At 45.2% G+C, this 26,797-nt stretch overlaps 1 protein-coding gene across 3 annotated transcripts in view; it reads left to right on the top strand.

Annotated features, from left to right (window-relative positions):
* The window catches only part of MCF2L2 (MCF.2 cell line derived transforming sequence-like 2), a 212,679-nt gene that overhangs the window by 72,973 nt on the left and 112,909 nt on the right, over positions 1-26,797 (top strand). For all 3 annotated transcript variants that reach the window (XM_045850840.1, XM_045850839.1, XM_045850838.1), the window contains exons 11-14: positions 8,321-8,512; positions 10,901-11,092; positions 19,663-19,840; positions 23,551-23,645. In XM_045850840.1, the coding sequence (XP_045706796.1) occupies positions 8,321-8,512; positions 10,901-11,092; positions 19,663-19,840; positions 23,551-23,645 (657 nt within the window). The remainder of the gene's footprint in view (positions 1-8,320; positions 8,513-10,900; positions 11,093-19,662; positions 19,841-23,550; positions 23,646-26,797) is intronic.

The following is a 26,797-nucleotide window of genomic DNA, read 5'->3' as shown; positions in this document are numbered from 1 at the left end:
ACTAGATATTTCCTTTTCAAAGTGTGATCCTCTGGCCAGCAGCACAGAGGTCACATGAGTGAGAACTTGTTATAATTAGGAATTTCTGCCCCCTCTCAGAATCAGAATCTACATTTTAATGAGATCCCCGGGTGGTTGACATGCACATTGTAGTTAGAGACCTACTCCCCTAGAGAATACTAACAAATGTAAACTGAGGCCACGCTGGTTCTAAGGGCTCTCAGTTGTGGATTCTGAGCAGCAGGTCTTCTGCACGTGTGTGACCACCTGGCCACCTGTGCCCGACTTTCACTGGGGAATCCCATCCTTCCCCAGTGAGCAATCCTCCTGCTGTCAGTGATCACCAACAGCGAAACACGTCAGTGCTGAAGGCACGAGACATGAGAAACATTTACCAAATGTGAAAAAACACAACTCCACATATCAAGTACATCTTAGATCCTCCAAGATAGTTCCAATTTTATGTAATTTTAGTTTTTTTCAAAAGAACTCCTTATTAAATGTAGATACTATGTACTTTCACTTATATACATTTATATATTAGAAAAATGTCTAATCGAGCCCAGTGCTTTTACTTTTGGTTTGAAAAACATGGTCATACAAATACCACATGATATCACCTTTGACAGGAACCTAAACAACAAAACAAAGAAACAAGCAAAATATAACCAAAGACACTGAAATGGGGGACAGACTGACAGTGACCAGAGGGGAGAGAAGAGGAATTTCAGGGGGGAATGGGTAGGGTTTACAGGAACAAATTTAAAGGACACATGGACAAAAACTAGGGGTGGGTGGTAATGGGAGGGAAGTAGGGAGGGATGGGTGGGTGGGCTGGAATGGGAGTAAAAGGGAGAAAACTGTATTTGAACAATGATTAAAATAAAATTAAAAAAAAAAAGAAAAACATGGTCATAGCTCCCGTGAGGGTAGCTGCTGACCCACCAGGAAAGCGTTCACCCATTCCTTGCCTGTGATTCTGTCTTCCTTGCCTGTGATTCAGTGATTTATGATGGCGAGCCAGACAGTCAAGACCCTGCTTTCATGGAGCTTGCATTCTACTGGACAGAGATAAATACATAAAAAGTAACCAGACAAATAATAATGTCAGATAATGACAAGTGGCATGAAGAAGATAATGGGGTACAATAGAAAGTGACTGGGCTGCTCCTCCAGTGAGGGTAGTCAGAAAGGCCTCCTGAAGGAGGTGACCTTTGATCTGAGACCCGGATAGCTGTGCAGAGATTTGGAGAATAGCATTTAAGACCGAGAAGCCCAAGTGCCAGGTCCTGAGGCGGGAGTGAGGTTAGTGAGTTCAAGGCGGGCAACTGGAACACAGTGAGTTAGGTAGGAACAAGCGGGAGCAACAGTGTGAGGACTGGATTTTACTCTCAGTGGAGCAGGAATAAAATCCAGTTGGAGGGCGCTCTGGATTGTGCTTTAAATAGCAGGGTTAGATCTGCGTGACTGCATCCACATTCCCTCGTCTGCCCACCTCCTTGGACTTTTGATGCACACTTTGGACTCAGTACATCCTTTAAAGATCACTGACTGGAGCTGGGGGCACAGCCCGCAGTCACGGGACAGAGGAAAACTCCGTGAACCCGTGGCACAGCCTTCACGGACAAAGTTCCTGAAGCCGTCGGACTAAAGCGCTGCCGATGAGCCCAGGCCAGTTGGTTTACCCGTCTTGTGCCTTGCTTACCTGTTTTTTACTTATTTTCTGAAGGATGCAGCTGACCCATTCCTCTGCCTTTGGGTGAACTGAACAAAGCTACCTTATCAAAACCGGTACCCTTTGTAACATGCCTTCCCTCAGAGGCATTGCTTCTTCAGATGATAAGGGCTTGGCTAATCTTCCCATTTGTCTGTAAAAGTGTTAAAGGAACAAGGTGATACCTGGCTAGAATCTGCTAAAACTTGCTTGGGTTTGTCCTTCATTCTGTACTCAGGAGTCAACTTCCCTTTTGGCATGGCCACACTCTCATTTCTGTTTTGTTGCCAACATATTCTGTGCAGTGATATCACCGCCTGGGCAAGCTCTGAACCAACTCCCTGCCGCATTCCTGGTGCATGCTACTTAAGTCTGTTTTTTTTTTTTTTAACCTTGTTTTAGTTTGAGGGTTTAGCAGTTCTTTGAGTGCTCATTTTTTTTTATTGAGAAACAGTCGTTTTGGCCACTCTCTGACTTACAAAAGCAGAATGTGCTATAGAGTTTTTGGTCAGGAAGTATCCTGGGGCCTTCAGCAATGAACAAGCAAGGAGCAGACCAGCACAGGGCAGGGACAACCAACCAGCCCGATTTCAGCCTTGGCCTCTCCCCGCAAGGGCCAGGGGCCAGCAGTTACATTACTGTGTCCAGGACGGCAGGGAACCCAGAGTATTTCCCTCCCAGGGACATAATCTGACTAGAGGGGACATGACTTTTTGTGTGTGTGTATGTACATTTTCAAACACCTATAAAAGTACGTGGATGAGAACAATGAACTCCCATGTATCTATTGCTCAGGTTCAATAGCCCATCACTCGCTGCCGTCCTTGTGTCCCCTGGCCCCCTTCCCTGTGCACACGTTCCACCCTACACCATCCTCTGTGGGTGCCTCTGGGCTCCCCGTACAGCAGCGTCACTGTCTCTCATGATTCTCTTCCATGGTAAATACTCGCATCGTTCATCCCCCATAGCAGTAGGGTCTTGGGGAGAAAACAGCTGTTATTATAATAAATATTTTTGAACTGCACATTGCGATCTGACTATCCAGCCTCCTGGAATTTTCTGCAGCTGAAAGGCCTGTGATCAGAGCAGCAGGTTTCAGCATTTCTCTCTCACTATTCCTTTTTCACTTAGGTTTTACTGCCTATTTATCATGAGCAGGAGCTGTACAGACATAAAAATAAGCTGTGGTGTGGAGGTTTCACAGTAAAGGTCTTTGAAAGATTTGGGAGTTGTGGTTGTGCCTCAGTCATCATAGCCCGTGTGGGGGGCCAGCTGGGCTGGAAGGTGAGAACACAGGCTCTGGAGTCTGGCGGAACCAGATGTGAACAACTCAGCTCTAATGACCGTGTGGCCCTAGGGCCTCGGTCAAGTTTCTTAGCCTTTCTGAACATATTTCCTCAGCCAAACAGTGGATAATAATAATTCCTACCTCACAGAGTCCCTGTGAAGACAAAATGAGTTGAGTGATCTTCCAGCCATCCAGTGATGGCTCCTAATTTATATGTATGATCTTTCCCCAAGATCCATTTGGACCTATTACTCCCACCTTTCCTCTAAAAACCTCAAATGTTTTAAGAACAGTTGTGAGGGGTGAGACGCCACATGCCAAGTGACGCGCAAGCTGTGGCCACCACGGGGCTGTTGTGAAACAGCTTGTGATGAAGTTCCCTATTCCCAGAAAACTGGTGCTGTTCTTAATAAATTAGACATCTGGACTTAATAAAGAAAGTCAATAGGTACATCCTGGCCAAGTTTTCATGCTCCTCCATTAATTAACGTCGGACAGGTTTGCTCAACCTCAGCGATCTCTCAGCTCAGGCAGAATAAGCGCGGCCATTTTTCGGTGTGTGATGACCAGAGCCAGGTGTGGAGTGGGGCTGCCCAGGTTGGACAGCTCTCCTCTTCCCCACCTGGGCCACCTTGGGCGGTGTGCCTCCGCTCCTCCTCTGTGAAACAGCACCTAACGGGCTTGCTGTGAAGCGCAGAGAGAACAGTCGACGTAAGCGTTCAGAACAGTGTCCAGCGGGCAGTCAGGTCTCACTGAGTGTTCGCTGTCGTCGCTAATGTCACGGGGCCGGGGGGGCAAGTCTCCGTGCCGCAGCATGTCTCCTAGGTCCCACGTGCAGTGGCTGAGCAGTGCTAGTAGGAGTGTCTCATTCATACTTCATGCATTCTGCAAATATTTATTGATGTCCTGCCGTGCCGAGCACTGTTCTAAGTTCTGAGGACACAGCAGCGAGCAACACAATCCAAAATCATGGCCCGAGGAAATAACATTCCAACCTCCTTTCAGGAATGGTGAACAGTGCATCAGGCCTTTGCTGTTCACAAGTGCACTGGGTATCTAGCCCTGAGTTATTTTAAATAGCCACTGCTTGATTTGTAAATAATTTCTTCCTTTTGTTTTACACAACATTCATTTGCTCTTAAGTACCTAATGTGTGCTGTGTACTATTTTAAGTTGAGCAACAGCGAGTGTATGTCTGCAAGGGTCCGTGGCATAGAGAGGGCAATCGATAAGAGATCACAGCAGTGAAGCGTCTGCTCTGATCAAGAAAGGCACGGAGTGTTATGGGAGCGCAGGGGAGGGGCATCAGAATAAAATGGGAGCGCTGGAGACAGTTTCCTGGAGAAGGTGAACCCTGAAGAGTGATTTGGATTTAGCTCCAGAGGAGTGTGGGTGCAGCAGGAGGTGGAAGGTGGAGCGGTCGGGTGTAGGGCTGATGAGGGAAGGATGGGGCTCTCTAGGCAGGGAGAGCAGGTAGAGAAGTCACGGAGGTCTGAATAGTTGGGGAATTTCAAATGGATCATTAGTCTGGTTACAGCAGAGTATGGGAGTGAGGGGATTGGAGGAAGACGAGGCACAGGTGATGGTAAAAGGCTTTCTATGCATTGCTCAGGAGTGTGAACTTTCTCCAGAAGAGTATAGGGAGCAAGAAAAGACTTGAAGCTGGGAGTGATGTAGACACGATAAACGTTGGGTTGGAATTACTAGCAGTGTGGAGCATGATTTGAAAGACAGCCTGAAGGAAAGCGAAGAGGCCAGCTGTCCCGGTCAGAACGCAGGAAGGCCCGTGACAAGGAGGTGGTGAAGAAGTGCTCAGAATTCAAAAGGGGTTAAGAAGGATGTGGGCTTTTGCAGGGTTTGGCGAGTGTCAGTTGGGGAGAGTGGTTTGGAGATTGCTGAAAGCACGAATGCGTGTAAGTTTGTTACAGAACACAACAAGAGGGGGGGCCTGCGACGATATACTATTATTGAAAGAAGGCCCCGGGTCCGTTATGTCCGCCGCCCTAGGAAAGATGTCTCTCAATGCCAGAGATTCGTGAAAAGGAAAGGAAATGTTTATTTAATGCTATACTAACTTAAAGTAGTGACCTAATGTCTTTATCAAAAATGCTAAAGTCCCTAAAAACACCCACAAACACACAGTCTTTCCTTCCTTCCCCCTTTGCCCAGCCCAGAGTACCGTATCTCAGGAAAGGAAATAGAAGTCCATGGCTCAGGCAGTCCTCTGGTTCTTAGTTAGTCCTCCATCTCGACTGGGAGACCTCCCTGGGTTCCCGGCACCCTCCGCTGAGTCACCGGGATCTCTGCTAAAACCAGGTGGTGGTTCCCCCTTCTAAAGCTGTGGGGGTCCCCACTCTGGCACAGGCATGTGGTTCTCTCTCCCAGGGCCACGGGAGTCTCCACTCTGTCAAGGCCACGTGGTTCTCCTCCTCTGGGATGCGGGAGTCTCCACTCTGCCAAAGCCACGTGGTTCTCCCTCCTCAGGGCTGCGGGAAGGGGAGAGTACCCACTCTGTCCAAAGCCGCGTGGTTCCCCCTCAATGGCTGCCGTGTCTGGGTTTAAATCCCCACGCCAATCTTCTTCTGTAGCCCCATTTCCGACACCTCCTCCACTTGGGCACACTTGCCCTCAATCTGCTGTCTTCTCCAGCTTTTCTGGTCGCCATCGTGGGTCTGGGCAGGTGTCACCCCATGTCATGGAGCCAATCTTCTCCCAGCTCCCACGCAGGCGCTGTAACTCAGGGGACCTGCCCCCCAGTCACATCTTGGGGGGAGATCCCTTTCCATCCCCCTGGCCTTGAGCATGGCCATAGCTATTTAGCATATCTAAGTGACCAGCCAAAGGCTATAGGTATGCTAAATGACCATGCCATGGATTAGCTGCAAAGCTGCCCTGCATGTTCTTGTCCTGTGTGCCCCTTCCCCCAACTCACACCTGTGGGGGAAGGGGTGAAGACACCTTAAAATCTCCTGGACACCTTGAGTTCTGGACCCCATTTCAAATGCCTATTTGGGGTCCCCCCTCTTGGCTGCACCCTGTAACAAGTTGAGAGGGGGCTGGTCAGTTGTCATCATCTGGAGTCATGGCGTGTTACTGTAAGCCTTGTGCTACTGTAACGGAACCACTGGGTCCCACTGCCCACCACCAAAAACGTGACTCCTCATGCCACAGTCTTACGAAAAGGAAAGGAACTATTCAAAAGTTATACAGGTTCAGGATAATGGCAGAATTCTGTTTTTAAGTCCCAGAGTCCCTTAAAGTGAAACACGCACAGTCCTGCCTCCCCTTGCCAAACCAGGGCAGTCAGAAGTGCCGTCTCTCAGGAAAAGGTAGAGGTCTGTAGCTAAGCTAGGCAGATCCCCATTTTAACATCCAGCTTCTCCAGGTTATCCATGCTGAGCTAGGCTCCCGCTCTTAATTCCAAACCACATGGCTGCTACATCTTGCTTTTCTGCTCCTTTCTAAGCTGCGTGGCAGAGACCCCTGTACAACTACGAGAGCATGGCTGCACTGTGCTTGAGTTTAAATCCTCACCCTGCTGCTTCTCTGTAAGCCCACTTCCGACTCCTTCCACAATTGGCTACCTCTGCCAGCCCTCATGTACCTTCTGCCTTTCTCGGCTGCCATTGTTAGTCTGGGCAGGCATGACCATGTGACATGGAGCAGACCATTATGCAAACGCTGTAGCCTGGGATGATTGCAGACTGCATCACTGGTCAGAGTTAGGCCCCTCTCCCTGGCTGTGAGCCAGCAGGCACAGCTATTAGCATTACTGAAACACTGGCCAAGATCTTTAGATATGCAAAGTAACTCTCAATGAGCCTGCTCAGCTTCCCCTCCCCCCAGCTGTGTTAGTAGGGCTCTTGGGGTCCTTAATCCATTCCCTGTTATATCACTGTAAAAAGTTAAACTAGGGCAGTGTGGTGTACTGGACACTCACCGTGGTCAGCAAGGAGGCACATGACCTCTGTGCTCCTGGAGAATGTGGCAGTCACCTGTGTTGACTCACAGGTCAATATTGTTTCACACGGTTCCAGCCAAGCAGGTGGCTGCATCATCTACTGCATTCATTCATTCACTAGTGCTCATTCATTCATTCCTTCACTCTATTGATCAAATATTTATGGGATGCCTACTAAATGCTCTCATGGAGCTTATATACTGGTGGAAGTGGGTGAAGGAGGGAGAAATTGTCCACTGAAGTAAAACAAAGACATTTTCAGATAGAGGAAAGAGTTAGAAAATGAAAACAAAGTGGGGGAGAGTGCCTGGGCGGGTTGCCAGGAGGAGGTGCAGAAGTCAGAGAAGGGAGGAGAGCTGAGAGCCAGGCCTGACTGACTGGGAGGAGCACCCTGGGGGGTGCCGGCCTTGTTTAGCCACATCTTTTACCTGGAGGGCTGCAGTAGCCCCCTAACTGACCTCCCTGCTTTGCCTCTTCTCTGTCATTCTCAACAGCACAGCTGCAGCAGTCCTTTCATGAGTGAGACCTTCTCCTCCAAACCTCCAGTGCTTCCCAAGTCACAATGAGTGAAAGCCAAAGTGCTCCCACAGTGGCAGCCCAGCTCTCGCCAGTCCGATCTCCCTCTCTCTTCTCTGATCGAGTCTCCTACTCCTTTCCTGCTTCCTCCTCTGTCCCAGCCACAGCAGCCTCCTCCCTCGACCTGAACCTCGCAGCCAAGTACTGGCTGCCTGGCTTGTCCTTGACTTCAGGTCTATGCTCCTGTCGGGGTTCCCAGGACCACGCCTGGGTTTGAAGATCTGCTAGGAGGACTATGTTAAGAAACATATTTCTTAAGCCTCATGACTCCCCTATAGAGTTGTCCAAACCAGGTCTTGATCTCTTCTTAACTTCAGCTCATTCCCCACTTTCCTCAGGGCCACATGAATTTCCTTTTTGCTTCTCCATTTAGTTGACAGTGGAATTCAGAATGTCCTGTTCTGTGCAGTATCACACTCCTGTCCTAGAACTTACCACATTGTAATAATTTAATTCTTTGTATAATTTACTTAATATGTGAGTTCTCCATTAGGTTGAAAATTTCTGGCTTGTTAACACTATATCCTCAGCGCCTACCCCAGAACTCAACAAGTACTTGAATGAATGACTTGCTCTTCTCCAGGGAGATGACCCTGGGTGAGGACAGACTCCTTGGGAAAGGAAGAGCTTGCCCAGGTTCCCCAACCCCAGACTCTCAGCCTAAAGCCTGACTCAGCATCTCCCTAGCCTCCCCCTAGGGTTGGAGCACACAGTGTCAGGCGAATAGCAGCTTTGCCGAGACCTGGGTTGTGATGCTTGGCTGTGCATGTTCACTTTGCAGGAGCCCTTGGAAAAAGCCCAGCTGCTTGCCATCATCGGGGACCAGCACATCCAAAGCCACCACTACGCAGCTGACTCCATCAGGCCCAAGTGTGCGGAGCTCAGGCGCCTCTGTGCCGACTGCGTCAATGAGAACAAGAAAAAATACGACCTTTTAGGAAAGTCTTTGGAGTTGCACAGACAGCTGGACAAGGTGAGCGAAACCAAGCTGAGACCATGATGGCAGCAATGTTTTCTATAAAGCCGCCTTGATCACACTCGACCTCCTTGCCCCACGAGGTGGCCGAGGGGGTAAAGAACTTCACGTGAAACAGGCATTAAAAGCTGCAGATTCTAGGTCGTAGAGGTACTGAAGGTCTAGAGTGCCTCCGCCACCCCACCACGTCCTGTTAGAACGAATTAAGTCCGTCTCCCTCTGTGTGGACCCAGACTTAAAGGGCGAGATTTGGCCTGGCCCCGGGGGACATTTATTGATTGCCCTGCAGGCATGTAAGAGGCCAAGCACTGTATTTGCAAAGTGCTCCTCCTCATCTAAAGCCATTGGAAAGTAAATCCTTTTGGAGAAGCTCAAGTTATAATGAACACTATATACTCTTGCCGTTTACTGAGCACCGACTATACCTACTAGGAGTATAATTATGTCATCTTTTTTAATCCTCAAGACAAGTTATGAGGAAGGTATCAATGGCCTCATTTAAGAGGCAGAGACTGATACTCAACAGGGTTAAGTCACTGGGTCGTAGAGTTTAGTGGATGAAAGCACTCATTGGTGAGCTTGCTGTGTTGCAGATTCCCTGGTGCACTACTCTGGAGACTGAGATTCAGTAGGTCTAGGAGGATGCTGAGGAATCAGTGTATTCAGCAAGTGCTTGGGTGAGTCTGGTGCAGGCAGTACAGGGACGCACTGAGAAACGCTGGGATAAGTGATTGCCCAAGGCTGCACATGGGGTGAGTAGGGGATTGCAGGTTTGAGGTCGGGACTGCCAAGTTCCAAACCCCAGGCTCCTTAGTCTAGACAGCAGTGGTGTGTGTGCCAAAGGGTCAGAGGGAGGCAGTGCAGCTTCTGGTGCTTTTGGCAGTGATCTCTTGGACAAGTGCTCGGTCAGCAGGGTCAGTGACTTCTGTAGCCTTCCCTGTCAGCTGTTCCCAGGCGGCACGTGGCTCAGGGCCATGAGTCAATGTGGTCCATTCCCACATCTCTTTCTCTCTGATGGAAATGGGATGTTGTAAGTCTGGGTGGGTGCTCAGACTGTACATCATCCCACTGCCAAAGGGATGTTAATGTCAACGAAATACAGCTGTTCCAGAAGCAAGTGGCTCAAAAGAACCTGGTGTGCAGCCTGCTCTGTGTGCTAAGCTCTTGGCAGGATCAGCTACTGGTGTCCTCACTCCATATCTGCCCCAGAGATAAGAGCCTAATGCTGAGGGCCGTGTGGTGTGAGAGAGAGACTGTGTCTAGGAGAGCAAGTAGCCGCTGTGAGTCTGCAGAAGACCCTAGCGCACCGTTTTCTGCAGATCTAGGCATGAGGTTTCAAGACAAAGTTTTCATGGTGTATATTAAAGCATGATTTCATGTTACTTTGAAAATCCAAAAGTGTAGGAATGAGGAGGAAGAAAGTTACTCATGTGCACCTACGCATCCCACTCCTTCTCATCCCCATGCAATGGTAATCATTGATTTTTAGATATCTTTATTGTTTTTTGTTATTCTGAGAGTAGTGCACATTCAATGTAGATAATTTAGGGAAAAAATAAAAGATTTAAGTTGCCTGTAATTTCCCACTTAGCAATAACTAACTGCTTTGCAGTGTTTCCCCTGCACAGTTACTTTACATAGCTCTCTGGGTCGTGTGGAATGGAAATGCAGGTGCACTTGCCGTAGAAGCTTCTTTTCGTATCAATATTCAGGCATCAGAAGGGCCCTTGTCTTTCTGTTTTCATCTTTTAAACATTGAATTATGAGAATTTGTCACCTGATTTCATTCTCGAATTCTGGAAAGTTTGAGTGTTGCTCTTCTGAGTGACAGAAATTTTCATTCTCAGATGCTTCCCTGGGAAAGACAAATGACAATAAGAACAAATAAGGGCAAAAGAAAGTGGTGTTTTTGCTGAAAGGACCGTCTCTCCCCGGGTAAAGCGTGTGGGGGCCAGGTCTGCCGCCTCACTAGTCACCCTGTGCTCTTGTAACCCGTGAGGAAGCAAGATGAGGGGCCTAGGCGGTCGGCCCCAAAAGTCATTGGTTACAGTTCTCTATAGGTAGACCACGCTTAGAAATACTTAACTTTCTCCTCCTGGAAGAGTAGGAATTACTGTCGGCAGAGAAAGAGAAGAATGTTTATGCACTTATTTTACTGATTGAGTGACTTCCCTGAAAAGTGGACAGATGTGGAATCAGTTTGGGTTTGTCCACCTCACAGCTGTATTTAGAGTGGTGAGACCTCTCCACTTGCTGCTGGCCCGCGACAGTTTCCCATTGTCCCAGAATCCTGGCAGACCTCAAAGGAGCTGGACCTCCTGAGGGCTGAGGTGGCTGAGTCATGGTCAGGCTAACTGCACAGGACACTCTGTTTCTTTTCAAAAGGTCAGCCAGTGGTGTGAAGCGGGAATCTACCTCTTGGCGTCCCAAGCTGTAGACAAGTGCCAGTCGCGAGAAGGTGTTGACGTTTCCTTGAATGACATTCAGGCATTCCTGAGCACGGCGAAGGAGTACCAGTTGCCCAGCTCCAAGGAGTTTTACCACCAGTTTGAGTTGATACTCACCCCTGACGTGGAGGTAATGTTGATTGGTTATTTTCATCCTGTGGTCAGGAAGGTGGCATTGGGGACCTTTGCCTATTGCCTAAGAAAATCCAGGTAGGGCATACTGAGCAAGTTAACCAGCTCTTGAGCCCTCAGGCGGCCTCTTAGACTCCTGGCAAAGTGCTTCCTGGCAAACCCACTCTTCACAGTCTGACTCAAATATCACCTTCAGTCATTGCTTCTCTACAAATCCTTACGAGCATCTCTGTGCACTGTGCTGAGGACACAACGGTAAACAGAAATAAACATAGTCACATCCTTCATGGAAGTTACAGTTTAGAGGGAGAGGATGACACTAATAAATGTCAAACACAAATCACAAAATGTGTTCTGAGCAAAGGGCTCTGGAGTTGGGATTCAGGGTCCTATCAAGTCTGGCAGAGGAATTTGACCTGGACTGGGGGTCATCTGAACCAAGCCCTAGAGAATGAGTAGAGAAGATGGGGCTCCTTTCCAGTCAGAGGAACAGCATGTGCAGGGGCCGCAGGGCTGGAGGGGACCTGGCACAAGTGCAGAAGCCGAGGGCCAGGGTGCCTGGAGTGCAGAGAGCCAACAAGATTGGGGAGGGACAGACGAGGTGTGGCCTTGTGGGCCGTGCTCAGGAGTTTGGCCTCCACTCTCAGAGCGGTGGGGAGCCACTATGGAAGTTAAGCAGGGGGACAACTTGGTCGGATTCGCACTTTGAGGGGAACATTCTTCTGTGAGGCCAGTGGAGTTACGGATAGCACACGGTCCTCTGACACCCACACCACTTTGTGTGTACCTCTGCTCTAGTGGCCTCTTCACCCCTTTCGAGTCATGGGCCCTTTTGAGAACCCGATTCACCTATTTTTAGGGAGTTTGATGCAGGCACTTTTACAAAGACGTGGGCAGGATTTAGGGAACCCAACAGGGATAGTGAAGCACCCCAGGGGCTAACAGGAAACAGGGAGCAGTTACCGCCCCTGACTTTAAAGAAAGACAGAGGGGGCCCAGATGCGATACAGCTGTGACTGTAAGCGAGGCAGCTAGTGCAAGCTGTGGCCTTGGGCAGAGGAATGCAGCCAGTGGTGGAGAAACACATACCCCTACTTTTCTCTCTTCTTCTCTCATTTCCTGGTGGGGCTTCCCATTGGGCAAAGCCAACTAAAAGCCCACAGGCAAATGAACCCATCTGCCAGAGTCTGTACAGGTAGCACCTGGGACACAGAGCAGAGTAGAGAAGACACAGCCGGGCACAAACAGGGAATATTTGGCGTATATATCTTTTTATAATTAATTTAGGAGACCCCCAAAGTCCATGCATGGATTCAGGCTAAAAGCCCTTTTTCTAACATAACACCACTCTGTATTCCAATTATTTATTTTTAATATCTGTCTTGCTTTATTACACTGGGAGCTCCCAAAGGGCAGGAACCTCATCCACCTCTGTGTCCCTGTGCCCGGCCTGTGCCTCATATCCAACCCATGTTTGCTGAATAAGTGGGCGGGTGGGCAGGTGTGAGCGTAGACTGGGTGAAGTGCAGGAGCTTGCTGTGGAGTTGTACCTTAGTGATCTTTCCCTGACTCCTTCCAGTGAGTTTGGTGGAAAGATGTGACCTCGAGATGGGGTGGGGGTGGGGTGGGCAGACCACCTTCCCTCAACGTAAGGTCCCTTCAGCTTCCCTGCAGAAGGGACAGAGAGAAGGCCCATCTGGTGTAAGTGCTACACTGAACACCCAGCATCAGTAGACTTGGGTCAGACTCCTGAGACAGAACAGTCTCACCACGCTCCAACCCCATTGGCTGCTCCAAATAAGCGCGTCAGGTCAACCAGGGAGACCTGTGGCTGCAGCTGCAGCACCGGCCAAATTCAGCCAGCTTCCTGACCGCCCACCAGGAAATGAATAAACCTCAATTAGCCACTTGTGGGAAACAGGTAGGAACATGGAAGGAGAGAATTAGAGGGGAAAAAAGCTTTTTAAAAATCCTATGTATAAGGGACTCCTGGCCAAGATGGAGGCATAGGTAGACACACTGTGCCTCCTCACACAACCAAGATAGGGACAACAACAATTTAGAAACAGAATAACAACCAGAACTAATAGAAAATTGAACAGTATGGAAGTCGGACAACCAAGGAATTAAAATGGACACATTCATCCAGACCGGTGGGTGGGGGGTGGAGTTGGGCAGCCAGATGGAGAGAGGTCGTGAAACAAAGAGTGTTGGGACCAGTGTAAGGCATCCCGGGCATGCAAGATGGCAGTGGGTGGACCCTGGGTGCGCCAGCAGAGGCTGGTGGACCCGGGCCAGGGGGTGGCAACCGGCAGACCCAGCAAGGCGGTGATTGTGAAGCAAGGCACTGCGTGCAAGGCAGCTGGCTGACCGGGGGTCCCAGGGTCCCAGTGCTGGCAAATAGAGCCTGGGGGCACTGATTGAAAACACCTATGGGGGTTGAGGTGCAGGGAGAGACTCCCAGCCTCACAGGAGAGGTCGTTGGAAAGACCCATGGGGTGCACAAGCCCACCTACACAGGAATCAGCACCAGAAAGGCCCAGTTTGCTTGGGGGAAGTGGCGGAAGGGACTGATGTCTGACAGAGAGCGGAGCAAGTGCCATTGTTCCCTCTTGGACCCTGTTCCCACATACAGCATCACAACCCAGCAACTGGGTTGCCCCGCCCTGGTGAACACCTAAGGCTCTGCCCCTCATATGTAACAGATGTGACAAGACCAAAAAAAAAAAAAAAAAGATGGCTCAAGTAGAAGAACAAATGAAAGCCCCAGAATCAATACTTTTAATCGACCGAGAGATAGCTAACCTATCAAATGCAGAGTTCAAAACACTGGTGATCAGGATGCTGACAGAATTGGTTGACTTTGGTCACAAATTAAATGGAAAAATGAAGGCTACAATAAGTGAGATGAAAAAAAATGCACAGGGAACCAATAGTGATGGAAGGAAAGCTGAGTCTCACATCAATGGAGTGGACCAGAAAACAACATACAATCAGAAAAGAATGAAGAAATAAGAATTCAAAAAAATGAGGAGAGGCTTAGGAACCTCCAGGACATCTTTAAACGTTCCAACATCCAAATTATAGGGGTATCAGGAGGAGAAGAGGAAGAGCAACAAGTGGAAAAGTTATTTGAACAAATAATAAGGGAGAACTTCCCCATTCTTGCGAAGGAAATAGACTTCCAGGAAACCCAGGAAGTTCAGAGAGTCACAAAGAAATTGGACCCAAGGAGGAACACACCAAGGCACATCATAATTACATTAGCCAAGATAAAAATGAAGGCGAGAATCCTAGAAGCAGCAAAAGATAAGGGGACAGTAACCTACAAAGGAGTTCCCATCAGACTGTCAGCTGATTTCTCAAAAGAGACCTTACAGGCAAGAAAGGGTTGGAAAGAAGTATTCCAAGTCATGAAAGGCAAGGGCCTACATCCAAGATTGCTCTATCCAGCAAAGCTTTCATTTAGGATGGAAGGGCAGATAAAGTGCTTCTCAGATAAGGTCAAGTTAAAGGAGTTCATCATCACCAAGCCCTTATTTTATGAAATGTTAAAGGGACTTATCTAAGAAAAAGAAGATAAGAAAAAGAAGATAAAAAACATGTATAGTAAAATGACAGCAAACTCACAATTATTAACAACTACACCTAAAACAAAAACAAAAAGAAACTTAGCAAACAACTAGGACAGGAACAGAGCCACAGAAATGGAGATCACATGGAGGGTCAGCAACAGGGGAGTGGGGGGGGGGAGAGGGGGAAAAGGTACAGAGAATAAGTAGCATAGATGGTAGGTAGAAAATAGACAGGGGGAGGGTAAGAATATTATGGGAAATGGAGAAGCTAAAGAACTTATGACACATGGACATGAACTAAAGGGGGGAATGTGAGTGGGAGAGGGTGTGCAGGGTGGAGGGGAATGAAGGAGGAAAATGAGACAACTGTGATAGCATAATCAATAAAATATATTGAAAAAAAAAGAAAGTTTATAGTTTTTGCTGTATACTTCTTTTACAATCTTCCTAAGTTTATAATAAAGATCTTAGATTATGCTGAAAAAAAATATCCTATGTATAAAACAGATCAAAATATCCCCAAAGCCCAACTATTCTTTTTTGGTTTGAAGTAAAATTCTAGATTATAAGATTAAATATCCTGTTGTGTCAGAGAAAGTTTTATCTGCTGAGAGGTAAGGACTTTGTTGTCCAAACTGGTACTTTATACGTATAGAAATATTCCAAGATGTATGCTTATACACAGGTTGGTATAGACAAACACACCTCCTTACTTGGACCTAGAAGCAATGAGCCCCCCTTCCCCCAGCATCAATGAGCACACCTAGCACTGTGATCTTAGTTTCTGTAATAATACCATTCTTTAATAAGAGACCCAAGCTCCTGGGAGAAATGGCTGGTTCTAGGACTGGGGGAAGAAATATACAAGATGATCCTAGAGCATATTACAATGACAAAAAGTAAGGAACTGCTAAAACCAAAACAAACCCCCATGATGGGTCATACGAAGCAATTGAAAGAGTGCCCTGTGGCCAATACTGGAACAATTTGAGCGACAAAGTTAATAGCGTAATATTGAATTAAAACCCAATGCATAAAATAGATCTTTACAAATCCATACTGAGATAAATAAATGATGGAATAAATAAATCAATTGTGGAAAGGGACCTAGTCTCACATGCAAAAGAATTCCAAATTATTTGTGTAGATACTTAACCTTCAAGGAGGTGGAGCAAAACTTCCTCATCCTTAAGTGTGGGCTGCACAGTGACTTCCTTCCAAAGGGTACGATGTGGGAAAGGAGAAATGAAAGAATGACTTTACAGTGGAGAAAACTGACACGTGCTGCCTCAGCCAGGCAGTCAAGGTCAACGTCAACAGTATTAGGTCATGCAGATAGTATATACCCTTGACATGATGTGATGAAAATGGCACTTTTCTTCCGTGGTCTTCTCCCCACCACGCCCCCTCCCGCCCCCTCCAGTGGCCGCCCCCCAACAGACCCCATAACTTCAGTCTATTCATGAGAAAATCGTCAGATAAATATTAGCTGCGGGACTGTCTACAAAATACCTGACCAATACACCTCAAAATAGTCAAGGTCATCAAAAGCCAGGAAAGGCTGAGAAATGGTCATGGCCAAGAGGAGCCAAAGTCGTAATGACTAAATGTAACATGGTGTCCTGACGGGACCCTGGGGGGAGGTACATTAGGCAAAAACTAAGGAAACCTGGAAAAAGTATGCACTTTATTTAATAGTCATAATTTTAATAATAATGTGTCAAGATTGATTCATTAATTGTAAGAAATGGTCCATAGTCATATAAGCCTGTTAATAATGGAAACTGGGTGTGGAGAATATGGGAACTCTGCACTACTTGGCAATTTTTCTATAAATCCAAAACTATTTGAAAAATAAAGTTTCTTTTCCTTCAAAACTGGTACTTTATGTCTAAAAGTTTGAATCTGTTACATTTCAGACATAATGGCCATCAAAGCGACATCAGCCATAAGCTGTTGTTCCGGGAGCGGCCACGCCATCTCTGTCTGAGGCTGTTCAAGGCACTGCCCGTAGAGCTTCTCTTTCGGTTTTTCTGCCTCATTCACTTTCACCTCCCAGGGTAGAGAATGAAACCACCTCAGTAGCAAATAGCAACACTCACCTCTGCAAATATGTATTGGGTAGTCAGGCTGTGCTTCATCTGAGAATGCAATACAATGCAGTCCCTGCAGCCGAGGTGCAGGCAGTGTGGCAGACATCTCCCCAGCAAGTGCACCTAGGTCCGAGAGCATGTGAAATGAAGGGACCGTGGGGCTACGGGGAGGCAGCGGTCAGGGTTGAGTGTGAAGAGCCTGGTGCTGCAGGACAAGGAGTGAGGTGCCACTGCAGGGCTTTCGAACAGGTGAATTACATGAGCATATTTACATTTGAGAAAGCTACTTCTGATTATGATATGGAAAAGGGAAGGGCAGTTGTTAATCTTGCACTCACCTCCCCCTGGTCTGAGTGTGGGAATCTAGGATGTCTTCTGAGCACCTCAGTGTAACTCAGCGAGCCATTGGCAGGGCTCGCCCTGGGATCTGGGGACAGACACAAAAGGGCAAAGATGCCTTGAGTCCTGCCCCGTCCGAGAGGTGAGCCACTGGGCTTTGCCTAGCACATGGCACTGACCTCGTTCAGATGTTTTTCCTTTGTTTGTTTTTTTAAATTGAATTTGTTGGAGAGACATTGGTCAATAAAATTATATAGGTTTCAGGGGCACAGTTCTATAATGCATCATTTATACACTGCTGTGTGTGGTCACTACCCAAATGCATGTCTCTTTCCATCACCATTTCTGCCTCCCTGTACTTTCCTACAACTCCCCACTCCCATTTCCTTCTGGTTATCCCCATGCCGTTGTCTCTCTGTGAGGTTTGTTTTTGTTTCTGTTTTGCTCAATCCCTTCACCTTTTTCAGTCAGCTTCCATGGTAGATTTCTTCTTTTGTCAGCAGTTAACTCAGTTTCCTCAAACCCACCCCTGGGCCGGAAGGGCAGGGTGGTTGTGGCCAGTCACCAGTCAAGCCCCCATGGCCGTCACCCTGCTATGAGGGAACTTGGTTTCTTTCGGGACTTGGGCTCAGAGCCGTGTTATCAGAACCTCGAGTGCACTGTGCATCCGTGCTTCCTGAGGCTAGAGGCACGTTCTCTGAAGAGACTATTTAAACACAGACCCTGCGCTAAATTGAGACTAGGGTCAGCAAAGCGTAGCCTGTGGCCCAAGGCTGCTTGCCATCCCGTTTGTGCCTAGGGTTTTATCAGAACACAGTCACGCTCATTTATTCTGTATTATCTATTCGCTGTGCCTGCTGTGATGCGCAGGGGCAGAGGGCAGCAGTTATCACGGAGACCAGGTGCCCTGCAAAGCCTGAGAGTTGCACTGTTGGGACCTTGACAGAAAATGCTTACCAACCCCAGGTCCAGGGCAGTGCTGTCCAATAGAAATATGGTACAAGTCACATATGTGGGCTGATGACCTTTTCTAGTGGCCACATTTTAAAAAGTGAAAAGAAACAAGTGAAGCCAATTTTAATGTTTTATTTAACCTATGTCCAAAATATCATGTCAACCTGCAATGGATATCAAATACTATTGAAGTACTTTATGTTCTTTTTACACTTTACACGCTGTCTTCAAAACCCAGTGTGTATCCAGTGCTGCCAGCACAGCTCAGCTCAGGCCAGCTGCATTTCAGGTGCTGGAGAGCCTCCTGTGCCTCGTGGTTTCTCCATGGACCCAACCATGCAGTTCTGCACTTGGACCCCCCGCAGGGTGAGACCAGGCCTCAGTGCAGAGGTCAGTCAGCCTTGACCAGGCCCTCAGGCTGGAGGGGAAGCGTTTTTCTGTAACTGACACTCCAGTCTGGCCTCAGAGATATCGTCCCCTTCCCTGAAGGTGGCCCAGCATAAAAAAGACACATTTACTTTTCTAGTTGCAAAATGTGGCAACCCCTCTGCTCCTGGGTATGTGCTGAGCTTGTACTTTCAGCATTAGGCATCCTCAAAGCACCTTGCATGGCTCATGGTAGTTCAGCTCTTCCAATTCTGGGTCCTTTCTTTGGTGGTTAAAATCATCCAGTGTGGTTCGGCTGGTTGGAGCATCATCCTGTAACCTAAAGGTTGCAGGTTCAATTCCTGGTCAGGGCACAACCAGTCAATGCTTCTCTCTTTCACTGATATTTCTTTTTCTCCCTTCCTCTTTCTAAAAGCAATGAAAATGTCCTTGGGTGAGGATTAAAAAAAATCTGCAAGACAGATGTCAGTGTCAGCAGGGTAAAGGCTCTTCACTTTCCTTGGCCTGCCAGAGCTAGAGGGGTGTTATGCTGGAAGGGAGGCCTTGGTGAAACTCAAAGACTTTCAGGCCTTGTTTCTTACTCTCTTGAACCTCTGCCCCAGAGCATACAGTCAGTTATGACACTGTCTGTGAGTTTCACCTCTCCTCTGCTCTTTCTTCAGCTTACCTCCTACTTATATGCAGAGGAATCACTCCGAATAGTATTTAAATAGCTACATTTTTTTTTAATTACTGGTGCTTGTGGTTTCCTTGATTCTGTTTCAGAATTTAGTCAACTCTTTCCCCTAGAACACTTGAACTCTTTTCTCCATCAGGGCCTTTATTCAGAGCACATTCCTTATTTTTAAACTGTCCTAGTTTGTAAGTTGGCTTAATGCCCTTTATCCATGGCCTATGGCATCTTTTTCTACCATTGATGGACATGGCTTAGTGAACATTTATCCGCTCACCACATGTTTCCCAAGCACTGCTCTGTGCTAGGCAGCTGCAGTCCTGGGAGATGCAGCAGTGAGATGTAATCACTGTCAGTCAAGTGGGAGGTGCAGGTTCCTGGAAGCACAATTCTGGTGCAAGGCCAGATGTGGGGCAGCTTGCAGCTTGCATATGGCCCCCTAGGGGAGGCTGGGCATTCGAGGAGAGGGGAAGATGCGAAAAAGGGAACATGTCACGTCCTTAGGCTCAGTGCACAGCGACCTAATGACTTGCTTTTGTTCCTGCAGGCCAGAGCCCAGAGAGTCCTGCAGAAGCTGGGTGATGTACAGGAAATATTTCACAAGAGGCAAATGAGTCTGATGAAACTGGCAGCCAGACAGACTCGTCCTGTGCAACCTGTGGCCCCCCACCCTGAGTCCTCCCCAAAATGGGTGTCACCGAAAACCAGCCAGCCCTCCGTCTTGGGTAGGTTATTTGGAAAAGAAAGCTTTGTGGCTTTATGTTTTATCATTGCCCGTGAGGGTTTAAGATGACTAATAGTTGTTGTTTTGACAAATATTATTTAAAACAAAGTACAGATATAAAATAGTACAGGCATTGAGGACTTACAAAGTTTGATAAAATTTTGGATTCAAGGAGAAGCTCACAGTCTAACAGAATAATGATATAAATGCACAAGTAACATTAGCATAAAATAGGCTCCATTAAGGACCTTTAAAAGTTCCACCAGGGTTATTAGCAATGGGGTGGTCAAGTTGGTTCTTTGAAAAGATTAAAAAACAGGTGAGTCCTTATACTAAACCCACATGGTCTTGATTACTACAGTTTATTACTAAGCCTTGAGATCAGTCAGTGTAAGTCTTCTAACTTCATTCTTCTTCAAGATTGTTTTGGCTATTTTGGGTCCTTCACATTTCCATATAAATTTTAGAGTCACCTTTTGATTTCTGCTGGGATTATGGCTCAGATTTCACTGACTATACAGATCGCCTTGGGGAGAACTGTTATTGTGCCAATATTGAGTCTTCCGGTTCCTAACTATTATAACTCTCCATTTCTTTAGGTCCTCTTTAGTTTCTCTTGGCACTATAGCAGTTTTTAGTGTGAAGTTCTTAGGCATTTCATGTTTGTTTGTTTGTTTGTTTTTACCCCTACAGTAAATAGACTCACCGTATATAACTATCATAGGAATCTACTTCTAAATGGAAATACAGTATGTCATCTATGAACAGGGGCAATTTTACCTCTTCCGCTTCATTCTCTAGATCTTTTTTCCCTGCATCTTACTTTGTTCGCGGGACCTCCAGTGCAGTGTTGAATAGAAACGATAAGGGTGGACATCCCTGTCTTTTCCTCCTATGAAGGGAAAGAGTTCATGTTTCACCTTGAGGTGTGATGTTACTCAGCGTTTTACAGACCTCTCTTATCAGGCTGAGGACGTGCCTGTCGGTGCCTCGTCTGATGGGAGTTTTCATCATGAGTGGTTGGAATCTTTCAGATGCTTTTTGGTGCTATATATTGAGATGAACATATGGTTTTCTCCCTTTTTTTTTGTTAATGTGGTGGATTAGAGTGACTTATTTTCAGATGTTAAAACAATCATACATTCTTGGGAGAAACCACTCTTGGACATGATGCATATGTTATTTGTTGCTTCATTTTGAAACTTTGTTATTAAGCAGATGCATATTCATACTTATATCTTCCAGATATACTGGCCCTTTTATAACTATAAAATGTCTCTCCTCCCCTTCTTACCTTCAGTAAAACTCTGTCTTAAAGTCTATTTTGTCTGTTATTAATATAACCTTCCCAGGTTTCTTATGCTTAGTGTTTACATGAGATACTTTTTCCATTCTTCTATTTCTTTTTTCTTTTTAAAGTATATTTTTTGGAGGTAGCATATAGTTGGGTCTTACCTTTTTCAAACATGCTGTTAACTCTGCCTTCTAATGGGAGTGTTTAGTCCATTTATATACAATGTAATTAAGGACATAGCTGGATTTATAGCTACTATTTTATTATTTGTTGTCTACTCATCTCATATGCTTTTTAAAAAATTTCTCTGTTCCTCTTTTTTTCCTGCCTTCTTTTGGGTTAGCAAATTCCTTCTTGTCTTCTTTTTTAATTCCTCTGTTGGTTTTTTTAGCATACATACATTTTTGCATTGTTTCCCCCCAGATGTTTCTCTTAGGGATTATCGCCTGCATCCTTAGTTTACAGAAATCTACTTCCAGTTAATGTTGTACACTTTGTGAAAATTACAGGAAATTTGCAACAGCATATTTCCACACCCCCCCACCCATCCTCTGTGCTATTCTTACCATGAATCTTGCATCTACATATGTTAAATCCCCCAATATGGTGATACAATTTTTGCTTTAAACAATCATAGGTCTTTTTTAAAAAAATTAAGAGAATGGAAGAAAAAGGAAAATGTATGCATTCATTTATATTTACCATCCTATTCACCATTTGCAGTCTGTTTTATTCCTTTATCTGAATTAACATCTCGTGCCATTTCACTTCAGGTGGAAAAACTTCCTTGAGCATTTCTTGCTGTGCAGCTCTGTTTGCAACAAATTCTTTCAGTTGTTATTTATCTGAAAATTATGGAGTCTTTTGATTAAGTTTCTGTTTGGTACAACTTGCAGTCCTTTGTCTCTTATCATATATTCCAGTTTTTAGAAAACTCAATTAGAGTTTAGTGCATTTCGTCCTGAATTTTTCCATGTGCACCCATGTGCACGCACACACTCTCAGACACACTTATGGGCACGTACTGGAGATACATACAAACACTCACACACATGGAGGCATCCTTCTTGGATGGCAGGAAACAGGACTTGATTCTCCTGACCCCTCCTCTAGGGCTCTTTCCCCAAACTAAATTACGTTTACTTCCATGACTTTGCCTCTCCCATTGTTTTGAGGGATACATGTTTGTTAGGGGTAAATATAGCAGGAATGATGGATTGTTTCTCAGCTTTTCAAACCCACGATTTCATCATAGGTAATGAACCTCCTAAGGCAAACAGATCTTTGTCGTGTCTGAACAGGTATTGTTGACTTTGGTCAAGCGACTTGTTCGTTTTGCAGAACAATCCTGCGCTTTTGTTTTGGAGCGTAACCACAGAGCATGGGCTCAGGCTGGTCACTAACAGGATTTTCAAACACAGTAGTCTGATTCCTTAGTAACTGAGTCTGTGCCAAGTTAAACTATTCTGTTTCACAGTGTGAGGCACATGGGCAGAGAGCTTAGAGATGGGAGCTGGAATGTCAGCTCTGACTCTTGTTAGCCTGGTTCTTGAGTAGAACGCTTAACCTCCCTGAAGTTAAATAAAGAATGTGAACAAAATTCTTTTTAATGCCATGTGGCTATACTAATAGCTAAAATGTACTGAGTATTAATATGATCTAAACACTTGGTACCTATTAACTCACTAAAGTCTCACTAAAGTCTCATAGAAACCCAGTCCTACAGGCTTTCTCATTATTCCCCACTTTCCAGCTGAAGAAGCTAAGGCACAGGATGTCTCTGTAATGTGCATCTCATTCATACATGAAAGAGCAAGACTTGAATGAAGGCAGTATGGCTCCCACATCCCTGCCTTTAATTTTGTCATTGTACTTAATGGTGTTAAGGGCAGGTGCTTCTCGGTCATGGGCATTGCCAATTACAGTGAATACATGTTCAGTATCCAATTATTATACCTGGAATCACTCAGCTTACAGAGATCCTGCAGAAAGGGAGGAGCCCAGAGGATTGCCCATTGCTGTAGAACAGCTTCATGGGGGCAGCAAACCTGCACTTCACCACAGATTTCAGCAGAGCTTCCTTGAAAAACCCATAGAAAGCCCAAACTGCTTCCAGTTGGCTCATAGAATCTGAGCGTTGCCAGGGGTTCCTGGAAGTTAGATGGGCGACCTCCACCAAGGCCACCACACATAAGAATCACAGTGATGTGCTGGTGGCATTAGAAGGATGGCATTTTGGCCATGGGACCCAGAAACTAAGTTCACCTACCGCTTCAGCCATCACCACAGCAACTCAACTTAGGTTTGTTAATCAACTGCCTCAACACAGTCCAGCTACTTGCTCAAGTCAGTCCAAGAGCTGAGTGATTTATAAGCCAAATCACCAAATTAATGGCAGGTTTTCTTTGTCTCTTTAGCTCCTCCTCAGAAAACATCTGAGCAACCCTCAGATGTGGAGGCAGATTTGAACTCCCTGGAAAAGGAAGCCGACAAGACTAAATTTGAAGGCAAGGTGAGATCGCCTTTCTTTTACTGATGCAGGTTTCTGACACGAGAGGCTATTGCTGCCATAATTATCAGTAAGTCCAGTTCCTCTGTTTCATAGCTGTCATCAGCTCCAGAAAAACCCCCATAAAGGCATGTAGCATAGACTAGTGCTCCCAAGAGCTGAGGTTTACAGGATTTCTTCCTTTTCTTTCTTCTTAACTACAACTAGATGTGAAAAACTGTTTGGTAATATGTAATTGTTAGTAGATACTATTTTATTGAGGGAAGTCATTTTATTTGTCCCTATAACCTGACTTCATATTTTAAAATGGTAGAATGGTGTGTGTAGTCTATGCATAAAAAGCGCATGAGAAAATTGCGTAAGAGCTATGCACACACAGAGCATGTGTATAACTGGTGAGCTCAGAGTGAGTCCTGCGGATTATGCCGATGTCCTTCTCCAGGTTTTAATGTTATGCTCAATTTGTGCAAGATGTGAACATTGGAGGAGGCTGGGGCAAAGGTGCACAGGACTTCTCTGTATATTTCTTTATAACCTTATGGGACTCTATAATTATTTCAAAGTAAAAGAAAGAAAAAGAGCATAAGCTTTGGAATCAGGCAGACCTGAATTTAAGCAGCATGACCTCTCTAAGACTCATCTGTGAAAACAGGATAACAATATCTACCTCCTGAAACTGTTTTGAGCACCAAATGAAAATCTGAAAATTGCCAGGCACCATATAACTGTAAAGTAACATTATACTTAAAAAACCCAAATGTGATGAATTGTAAGTATATGCTGTGGCATAGCCACCCCAGAGAGGTCCCCTTTTCCCTGCTTCACTGAAAATTAAATGTCTGGCTGGGTGAACGTTTCCAAAACCAGAGGCCAGGAGACCATGGGCTCAAATGCACTTCAGCAACAGTTTGCGTCCATCATCAATTCCTAATGTGTCTGAACACAGGACTCCAAGGAGTCTCCGCTGACCATCAAGGAGTCAGGCCAAGAGCTAAGCTTAGACTTTTCTTCCTGGAGGCAGGAACACTGTGAGGACTAGCTCCTACCAGACTTTTCCTAGAGAGAGAAAGCTGCATTCTTTTGTAATTTGTTTGGACATGTGCTGTATTCTGGGCAAATTGGGACACTGTCATTGCTGTTTCAGAATCTCTCATGGTTAGAGAATTGCACCACCATGTCTTCCAGAGTTAGGAAACAGTCTGCAATTGTATAAGCCTTGATTAACCATTTAAAAAACGAGCAACTTTTGGAAATGGGTAAATGAAATCAGCTTCACCAGACTTGACATCCATGAAGTCTGTGGAATCATTTAAGTGACATTAAAAAAGAAAAGAGTTGTTTTTAAACTGAGCAGGCCACAGGGAATGGCATGAAATATTTAAAGTGATTGAAAGCAAGGACCTACAACCAAGACAGATTTACCCAGCAAAGATATCATTCAAAATTGAAGGAGAAATATAAAGCTTTTCAGATAAGGGGGGAAAAAAGATAAAGGAGTTTGTGGAATTTAAAGAAGTCAGTGGAATTTATTCCTGGGTTGCAAGGTTGGTAAAATATCTGCCAATCAATACATGTGATATACCACATAAAGAAAATGGAGGAGGAAAATCATGTGATCATCAATAGATGCAGAAGAAGCATTTGATAAAATTCAACACCAGTTTATGATAAAAACTGTCAGCAAAGTGGGAATGGAGCGACATAATAAAGGCCACATATATCTCAACATAATAAAGGCCACGCATAACAGACCCACAGCCAACATCATACCCAATGAGCAAAAGTAAAAGCATTTCCCATAAGATTAGGAACAAGACAGGGATGTCTGCTTTAACCACCCTTATTCAACATAGTACTGGAAGTTCTAGCCACAGCACCAAGACAAGAAGAAGAAATAAAAGGCATCCAAATTGGAATGGAAGAAATAAAACTATCATTATTTGCAGATGACATGATACTGTATATAGAGAACCCTAAAGATTCCACCAAAAAACTACTAGAACTTATAAATGAGTTCAGTAAAGTAGCCAGAGACAAAATGAATATACAGAAATTCATTGCATTTCTACATACCAATAATGAACTATCAGAAAGGAAAACTAAGAAAACAATTCCATCAAAAAGAAACAAAATATCTAGAAATACATTTAACCAAGGCTATAAAAGACCTGTACTTGGAAAATTATAAGACTCTGAGGAAAGAAATTGAAGAAGATACAAATAAGTGGAAGCACATACCATGTTCATTTATAGGCAGAGTTAACATAATTAAAATGTTCATACTACCCACAGCAATCTACAGATTCAATGCAATTCCTATCAAGTTGCCAATGGTGTATTATACGGAACCAGAATATCCAAAAATTTATGTAGAAGTACAAAAGACCCCAAATAGCAACATCAATGTTGAGAAAGAAGAACAAAGTTGGAGAAATCATTCTACCTGGTATCAAACCATACTACAAGGCCATAGTAATCAAACAGCATGGTACTTGCATGAAAACAGACACACAGATCAAGGAACAGAATAGAGACCAGAAACAAACCCTTGCCATTATGGTCAATTAATACTTATTAAAGGAAGCAGGAATATGCAATTGGGTAAAGATAGTCTAGTCAACAAATAGTGTTGGAAAAATTGGACAGGCACATACAAAAAAATAAAACTAGATGACCTTTTTATACCATATAGAAGAATAAACTAAAAATGGATTAAAGACTTAAATGTTAAACTTGAAATCATAAAAATCCTAGAAGGAAACATAGGCAGTAAAATATCAGACATTTTACATCGCAGTATTTTTTCTAATTATCTCCTCAGGTGAGGGAAACAAAAGAAAAAATAAATAAATGGGACTACATCAAACAGTTTTGCACAGCAAAGAAAACCTTCAAAAAAATGAAAAGACAACCCACTGAATGGGAGAACATATTTGCCAGTGATACCTTTAATAAAGGGTTAATATCCAAAATTTATAAAGAAGTTATACAACACAACACCCAAAAAACAAACAATCCAATTTAAAAAAATGGGCAAAAGACCTGAATAGACACTTCTCCAAAGAGGACATACAGATGGCCAATAGATATATGAAAGGATGCTCATCATTACTAATCATGAGAGAGATGCTTATTAAAATCACCATGAGATATCA

The sequence above is a fragment of the Phyllostomus hastatus genome, unplaced genomic scaffold (assembly GCF_019186645.2).
Source record: "Phyllostomus hastatus isolate PE091 unplaced genomic scaffold, TTU_PhHast_1.1 phas_contig_86, whole genome shotgun sequence".
In the NCBI taxonomy this organism is placed as follows: domain Eukaryota; kingdom Metazoa; phylum Chordata; class Mammalia; order Chiroptera; family Phyllostomidae; genus Phyllostomus; species Phyllostomus hastatus.
This window is presented reverse-complemented; position numbering and strand designations above follow the sequence as displayed.